The following is a 9,047-nucleotide window of genomic DNA, read 5'->3' on the forward strand; positions in this document are numbered from 1 at the left end:
AAGCATAAAGTATATGCAATCCTGAAAACAAACAGGCTTATGCTGGCCTGTAAGCCATGCCCTAACAAACAAGACTAGTGATACCAATCAGTACTAGGCTAGTAAACTGCACATCCCGAATAGTAAAGCAAAACAAGAGGAGGTGTCAGACATACAAAATACCAATGCGATGGTAGATACATTTCTTTGCACCTCTCAGTAAAGATTAAAAGGGATAACACAGTACGCCCATTACAATTGGAAAGTGAGCAAACAGAGACCAAACGCGTTTCAACTATGCGTCTTCATCAGTGGTCATGGAAAACTAATATAGCAGCCTTGTAAGGTATATCATAAAATCTGTAGGGACATCCAGTCAAAGTAAGCAAACTGCTGGTCCTCTTGGACCTGGTATGATGCCAAAGACTTGGATGTCCCACATCTAAATACAAGTCTTTTCTTTTACTGAGAGGTGCAAAGAAGGTGAATGAAATCTGAAAAGGACTTTGGAAACTGTGAAAGAGAGATACTGAAGGCACAATCTCAAACAGTTCCAGTGAGAAAGAAAAATCGGAGGTGTCTCAAGAAACCAGGATGGATGACTAAGGAACTTTCAACCGAGCTAAGTTTGAAATGCTGGGGATGCTTTGATTTGGATTTCCTGCATGGCAGGGGGTTGGACTGGATTGCCCGTGCGGTCTCTTCCAACTCTATGATTCTATGATTCTAAGACATGTATTTTATGCATTTTGGTTGGTCCATTTAAGGTATCATTGTTTTGTGGATTTTGGATGTTATTGTACTTCTTTAAAAACAGTTCAGAAAGCCAAAATATATGTTGAAATGCTTTCACATCTTGCATGACATTTGGGATCTAGGAAGTGGTGTGCGTTGTCTCTTGCCTATTAGAGAATGTCATCAGGATAGCATGTATATTTGGTAAACCATGTTGTTTCTAAACTTGCTAATTTATCCATGTTTAGAACCAACCCTGCAATGAAAGGACAAACCAGGTAGAGATGCCACAACAAACTGGAGATTTTACAAATGCACACATGGCATTTTGATGAATATATTACAAATTAGATGGTGCATACACACAGGTATCATATGAACATTCAAACACAGAGGTTAATCCTTAGCACAATTAATATTAAAGTGACATATTTTAATATGTTATAATTTAAAGTAATAGTTTCTACTTTACTATGATTTCCACTTGGAAGAGGAATAATAAGAGAATAGAAAACCATGAATTAAAATATCAAATGTAGAATTTCTACAGAAGAAAGGCAAAACCACTTTTTATTTATTTCAGAAGATAAAGAACACTTTTGATATGATGACAAATAACATGGACTTAAGTTAATATTGTTTTAAGCCAAAATCTCGGTGGAAGGACTAAAATAGCCAAGAAGAAGAATGAAAAGATGTGTACACCCATATAGCAAGACAGTTGTAAACAACAATATATGCTATATTTAATTGTTTTTATAAAACTGTTATAAATAAAACTTTGAAAAAAGTATCAGAGCTTCAGTTTTGGAAGTTGTTTCACTCCTGCAGTCTTTTTAATGGGTCCTTTCTTTGGGTCCAATATTCTTTTATTTCTTGGAATATTACACTTTCCCCTGAAATATAAAAAAGAGTTAAGAGAATTCAGAAAATCAGAATTATGTGACACTGTTGCTGCAAAAATGGAAATTGTTTTGTAATCTTCGTACTACCGCTAGATCTAAATCCAACTGTTTGTACCTATTAGAGAAGGCCCACTGAATTAACTGCTTGATAGTGAGTTAATATTAATGAAAATCCCACTGATTCAATGGGTATACTCTAATTTGGATTAGCCACTGGATTTACACTCACTTATGATCAAAATGTTATTTTCTCAGTTACAGAGAAACACATAGATTCATCTAGTTTTGGAGTGAAAGATGACCAATATGTATTAATTATCACCTCTAAAATTGCTATATACTGTGCCAAGAGTAAAGTAGATGGTATGACACATAAAGAACACTACTCAAAAGAACAGAAAACTCACATAGCAGTATCTCATCAATTCTTTTGAAATGTGGTGCTGGAGAAACTGCTTCCAGAAAGACAAAATCCAGAGCACATCAAGTCTTAATCTCACTAGAGGCCAAAATGACTAAACCCAGGCTATTTTATTTTGAATATATCATGAGATGACATGATTCACTTGAAAAGCCAACAATGCTCAATAAAGCAAAAGGCAATAGGAAAAGAGGAAGCCTACAACACAAGTAGATTGACTCAATCCAGAAAGCCATGGGCATGAGTCTGCAATACTTGAGAGACGCTGTTAATAACAGGGTTTCTTGGAAGTCTTCTATTCATATGGTTGCCGTAAGTCAGAGCCACTTTAACAGCAACAACCAAAGATAACAAGAAAAGTCATAACACAGCACTAGAGATCTGATGTATTCATTTGACAGTTTATTGACATCTTTGATCTAGTCTCCAAAACATAGTCTAAAAATCCTGCAACTGTCCAGCTGATTTAAAATTTCATCCTTCCATACATATGAACAGCTTGGAATGGCTTGAAAGAGATACAGATACTGGATTAAATGACTTCCATATAGGTTCTTGATGTATTTTACGATTTAAAAATGTGTCGGTGTTTCATTATGCCCACAACTTTGACTCCAGATCATCCTTCAAGCAACAAAGACTAAGTTTAGATTCTGTAGACAACTAGCACTTTACATAAAGTTAGGGTATGTTATCTGGTGAACTAAAGGTGACCTGATGTAGTTTGCTTGAGCCACCTGGTTCTGTATCCTTGGTTCTTTGCCTAATTGGCAGCTCATGTTCCCCCTGGCCTTGTGGCATCTTGTATGGATGACGCAGGCCAATAGCCCCAGGCCAAGATTGGGTAGACCAGATGCTGATCCAGTGGTCCTGTTCTGATCCTGGCCCAAAAGGTCCTTAGCATGGGTCAAAAAGATATGTCTTTTGCTATGGAGTTTCCTGGAAACTCCACAGCAACAGTAGCAAACCACTTGGCCTCATACATCCCTTATCTTCCTTCACTGTTGCATCTTCTCAGATTGCCCCCATGCAACCTCTGATGTGGAAAGGGGGTGCCTGACCATGTGAGTGTAGCCAAGTGCTGCTGTTTCCGCTGTTAACAGCTGCAGTGGTGGACATCTGAGAAGATGTTGTGGTGGAGGCAGGTAAAGGGAAAGCAGCAGTAGTGGCTGCAATTGTGTGGCAGCTGCAGAAGCCTGGGGAGTGACCTGGGTCAGAACCCAGGGTAGGACAGCACGTCTGCTCAGGCCCACTTGGGGTGGGGGAACAGTGGAAATTGAGCATAGTCAGCAACTAAGAAATACCTCTCTTCAAGTATACTATTTTTGCTGTTAGATCTTAAAACACATCCAATAGGAAAAGATCAGTTTCTATGTTTTATTTGCTAAGCTATGGCGCATTTCAAGCATTGGTATGAAGTTCAGTGAACCCTTGTTATACGCTGGAGTTTGGTTCCAAGATCTCCCATGGATAACAAAATCCATGGATGCTCAAGTCTCATTAAATATAATGACATAGCAAAATGGTGTCCGTTACAAAAATTGGAAAATCAAGATTTGATGTGCAAAATTTATACTTTTTTTTAACATTTTCAAAACGTGGATGCTTAAATGTGTGTATAAGAAATCCATTTATAAGAAGGGCCGACTGTATGTAGATTTTCAACTACAAACAAAGTGATCATACAGCAGTCTCCTTTTATAAATGGGAATATAATGTCTTTTCATCATCTAAGACAAACCTTGCTGAAATCACAGATTACTGTAAAACTATCTGCCAGTGAGTGAAATTCACCAATCACTATTTGTCTTAATTGATTCAGTGACCAATGGTGTTTGGTCTAGAAACCTCACCAGGTGAAAAATCAGAGATTAAGTCTGAATTTTTGAGCTTCTTTAAGAAATTCTACAGGCAAGTAAACATCTATTGCAGGAGTGGAAATCATTCAACCCTCCAAACTTAGAAGAACCTAAACCAGCATAAATTGAGGAATGCTGGGAGATGCAGTTCAACATCATTTGGACAGCCACATGATTCCCACTCTTGATTTAAAAGTATATGTTCATTACAATCACTACCATTAGAAGTACTTATCGTAGATTCTTAGAGTGACCATTAAGCAAATGAATGTTCCTGACACTAATATTCAAAATTATGTTTTCATTTAATGACATATTCAAAAACAGTTACCATGTTTTTCTGTGCTTGTTGCTTCACTGAGGTTATCAGATACTATTTCTGATTTGCAAGTTCCCATTCATTATCTGTCCTGTATTTAGCATGAAATCCCAACAGGTTTTATTCCCTGTTATTCAGTTAAGTCTTCTCAAATAATTTGTTTGGGTATATAGAGGTAGGCCTATAGTTGTTATTATGTGCCTTCAAGTCGACTTCAACAGCAATTTTATCCTAGGGTTTTCTTGGCCAAATTTATTCAGGAGGTTTGTCACTGCCTTTCTTCAAGGCGGAGTGTGACTGGCAAAGGACATCCAGTATGTTTCTGTAGTTAAGCAGTGGCTCGAATCTTGTTTCCCAGGGTCCTACTCCAACACACAAACCTCAGTGCAACAAAGCCCATATACTTTGGCCTAAAAGTTGTTTTAGATGTTTTGACAATAATTTTTTCATTAAATTACTGAACAGTTCAATTATATGAGGACTCAACAAAGAAAAGGAATTATTTCCTGATTTTAAAGATGTATACCCATCTATATATTGATATTTAAACAGTAAGCTATAGCATTTGAACTATTTTTGGACACATTAAGGTATTATCCTCACTTGTCAGCTTTAGAATGGTGAGTTCATGTCTTATTTGAAACTAAGCAAATCCCTGAGTAATTGATGACTCTGTAATTTGCATGAGTAATTGTATACTGGCATTCATCCTTATCTGGAGTCCAATACTTAGGTTCCATTAGTGTCTGATCCAAGGAGCCCATTCTAAAATTAAAATCATACCTAACAAAATCTGGGCAGTTGGTGGCAATGCAATTAAAACTAGAAAACATTCTTCAACCAGGATTCTATTCCAATTTTGTTTGTACCAGGAGGTAAATGTGTATTAGCAATAATTACACTCAGTCCATTGAATCAAAGCAAAATTGCAATTACGTAAGTCTTACATTAGGGAAATTCCTCCCTCAATGTAAACATCTACATTGTTGGTTGTCTTCCTGGGAAAGCAACTGAGCAGGCTAGTACTAGATCTATCCTTCTTCATAGTTTTCATTGTTGCATTAAAAGCTCTCCATTTCTCCCTCAGAAATGCTTCCCTCCTGGAATGATGGCACAGCATTAGCATTGTTCCAGGATGGAAGTATTCAGAAGGATTAACATGGCAGTCTGCGCCCCACTTCAGCCATGGTTGAAAATAAGGGTACAGAACCTATGCCCCCTAAATATGATGGACCCTATTTCCAATCATCCCTTGCCAGGCTGGCCGATGGTGTAGGCTGATTGGAACAGCAGTTGCTTAACATCTAGGGAGTCACCAGTCTCCCTTCCACTAGCCCTGGTTTATACCAGTCTTGTCAAATCTAGAGCCCTACAGATGTTTTGGAGCACAGCGGCTATCATCAGTTATGATCATGCTGGATTAGAGCTGATGGAAACCGAAATCCAAAACACTTGAAAAGACCTGGACAGCGGAAGGCTGTTGTAAACAGTGTAAAGAAAAAAAAAGAGCTTTAAGTGCATCTGTCAGTGGTTATTAAGGTTTAAATAAAAAGCAGAAGAAGAAGAAGAAGTAGTAGTATTTAGTACCAAGAAGCACTCCTTTCCCTTCCCTCTGAACCCAGCTAAATCCTTTTGCATCTTCAAAACTGGGTAACTCTAATTCTGAGGTGTTTCACCACAGGTATACCATATCCTGCCACTGTGAATTATTATATAGCATGGTTACCTAGGCCCTGAGGGATAGATGGGATGCAAACCTTTTTTTTGAATAGAGTTAATACATTTATAAAACAAGATATTCCTATAGGCACCAGTAAAACATTTTATTTTACAATCATTACCTTGATCCTGAGGGACAGGCAAAATGCAATTTTTTTAAAACAGAGTTAATAAAAGTATAAAATAAGATATTCTTACAGGAACCAGTGAAACATTTTATGTTACAGTCGTTACTAAAACTATCTATTGTATACTACTGGGATGATATGATTTATAGGAACAACAATTAGAATGTTGGAGAAACTCCAGAAACGTTGCAGTCTAGGGATAACTGAGATATCAATTACTTCTTCAGAACAGATTGAAATTGTTCTCTGTAGCTCTAATTAAGAATTCTCTGCAGGAAGTATTCTCTAGAGTCAGTCTTCATCTTTGTGCTCTTATGTACAAATTTAAAGTAGCTGGTCAGCCACAGTCTGTTGTCTTAGACCTGTCAGCATATCTCCTGCTGAGACATACTGTATACTTCTGGATTTACACTCACAAATTGCCTACAGGAAAAGGAACAGCCTGACATATTTTGGCCCATTCTGAGGGATAGGAAGATGAGAAAAGTTACTTGTTTGGACTATCACTCCCAGAATCTTCCAGTCAGCATGACTAATCCAATTGTTGTTGTTGTTGCATGCCTTGAAGTCATTTTTGACTCAGTTGCGTCTTGTGTCACCCAATGGAGGGTTGCTGGGTGGGGCAGCCAGGTTGGCAGTCAAAAGGGTGCACTGGGCCTCTCCTTTGCTGTGGCGGCAGAGGTCTCTTCATGAGGAAGCTGCTGCCACTGCGGCAAGCCAGGAATGGGTTACTTGGTCCACTCCTTTACTGCAGTAGTGGAGATTTTCTCACGAGGAGGCTGCTGCCATCACAACAAGCTGGGAGTGGCAGTGTTAAACACTTCTCTATACAGAAATTCTCCATGGAGTCCTCACAGCTCATGTAATATAAGAGAGGTGACCAGGGAAATTGCCTGTGATGAGGTAAAGGAGATTTTTCATGCCATCCATTTCACAATGTCTTGGTTTTAAGGACCTCGCAAAAACAGGTCTTAGTGAAATAAGACAGTTTCAAACAGCCACGGTCATGCAGCAGTGAAGAGAAGCATATGACAGCACTCCACCACATAAAACAACTGCTGCACCAAGCTCCAGGGTGGCTGTGTATATTTCATTAAACTCTAGGGAGGGACTTCAGCACAATTGTCATGACCCTGAACAAAAGGAAAAGCTAAACTTCTGCTTTACCTTCATTTTCTCATGTTGTGCTAACATACCACAAGGCTGGCACACTATTGGTGGCATACACAGGTGTAAATAAATCTTAAGCATATTTATGTCCATTTAGGGTCACTGTGGAGGTTGGACCTACTGTAGGGCCACTGTATCTTCCACCCACACCATACTATGCCTGGTGGAGAGCAGGAAGGATTTCAGAAACATCTGGCTTAGTCTCTTTAGTCATATGTGAAATTATTACATCAGCTGCTAACACTTCCAGAGGACCTCAGTGGCTGATATAGCTGCTTTGCGTCTACTTACAGGGACACTTCCAGATGCTTCTAACCCGCTCCCCAACCAGATACAGAATGGCCATGGGTGGGGGCTTCAGCAGCTATGGTAGGTCCAGGGGGAGTAGTGAACGGCTTGGTATAATGTAATTCTGCATAGTGTGCTATACTGAGATAGAGAAGACTGCAGCCTTAGATTGTACACCATAGGCAGGTTTACTCTTATATATTTATTGTTTTTATGTACAGCGCTGTGCAAATCTACAGCACTATATAAATAATAATAATAATAATAATAATAATAATAATAATAATAATAATGTGTTCATATAATAGAAGTGAGCTGGGTTTAGTAAAAATAGGTCAAGCATGGTTTCACTTGCAAACTGAAGAGGAAATCAAGCTGTGCTAAATAACTGGTTAAACAATGAGTCTCACAGGTTCAATTTTAGATTACCTACACTGAAAATAATTAACCCAAATATAGTGGGCATATCTCTTGTTGCCATTATCCTCTCAAGAAGACCACCATACATTCAAAATAATTGACAGTTGGCCTCTACATTTGCAGCTTTGACTTTTGCAGATCTGACTATTCACCGATTTAATCTCTACATCCTCCAGCACAATTCTGCCAGAAATTGACCACAGAATCATGCTGGAGGCCCTAGTGATTCTTAGAGAGAAAAAAATTCTTTAGGCATTTGTAGGTCTTCCAGTGCTATTCTATGGTTAAACTCTGGCAGATGTTGACCATAGAGTTGTGCTGAAGAACCTAGAGATTCCTAGAGGGGTGTTCTCTCAGGTAAAAACTACCCTTCAATAGTGCTTGTTTAACAAACTTTTACTCTAACAAACTGTTTACTCTAACAAACTTTTAATTAGGATAGTTAAAGAACAAAATCAAGACAGAAAGCTCTCTTTCTGGACATACACATAACCATTTCAACATATCAGTGACTGTGAAACTGAAACCCCTGAAATGATATTTATTCCTAACAAACTGTGTGGGAGACAGACATTGGAAAGGCCGTGCATATAGGCTTTCAAGTTAAAAATTTCACAGAGGTTTTGTTGTTGTTGTTGTTTTAGGCAAGGAATACTCAAGAGATGCTTTGCCATTGCCTTCCTCTGAAATATAGACTACAGCACCTGGTATTCCATGGTGGTCCCCCATACAATTACTAACCAGAGCTGATCTTGCTTAGCTTCCAAGATCAGATGAGACCTGATGCTAATTGGATTATGACTCCTCCTTAAATGTCAATCATTCAGAAAACTAGTATCCCATAATCAGCAGTGTGTTCTGACTGGCCTCTGGAGCTGCCCACTAATGCAGTGCTCACAACTGAAAACAACTGGTTGCCAGAGGAATAGAAAACTGGAGCCCACATCACTCCGCATGCTAAATACAGAAACTAACTGGCCCAGTAAGTGTAGCTCACTTCAACAGTGGCAATGAGACACCATCTTTCACATATTTCACACACATCTCCAACAGAAAAGGACAACCAGGAGATTTAGGAGGAATGGCTGATAGACTGCTACTGCC

General features: G+C 38.7%; 1 protein-coding gene across 1 annotated transcript in view; it reads right to left on the reverse strand.

The window, feature by feature from the left end:
* Window positions 1-764: 764 nt before the first annotated feature.
* Window positions 765-9,047, reverse strand: part of CCDC169 (coiled-coil domain containing 169) — a 42,276-nt gene continuing 33,993 nt past the window's right edge. Inside the window, exon 6 of the mRNA XM_042457585.1 lies at window positions 765-1,610. Coding sequence (XP_042313519.1) covers window positions 1,599-1,610 — 12 coding nt within the window. The 3' untranslated portion in view covers window positions 765-1,598. The remainder of the gene's footprint in view (window positions 1,611-9,047) is intronic.

This window comes from Sceloporus undulatus, chromosome 3, assembly GCF_019175285.1.
Source record: "Sceloporus undulatus isolate JIND9_A2432 ecotype Alabama chromosome 3, SceUnd_v1.1, whole genome shotgun sequence".
Taxonomy (NCBI): Eukaryota; Metazoa; Chordata; class Lepidosauria; order Squamata; family Phrynosomatidae; genus Sceloporus; species Sceloporus undulatus.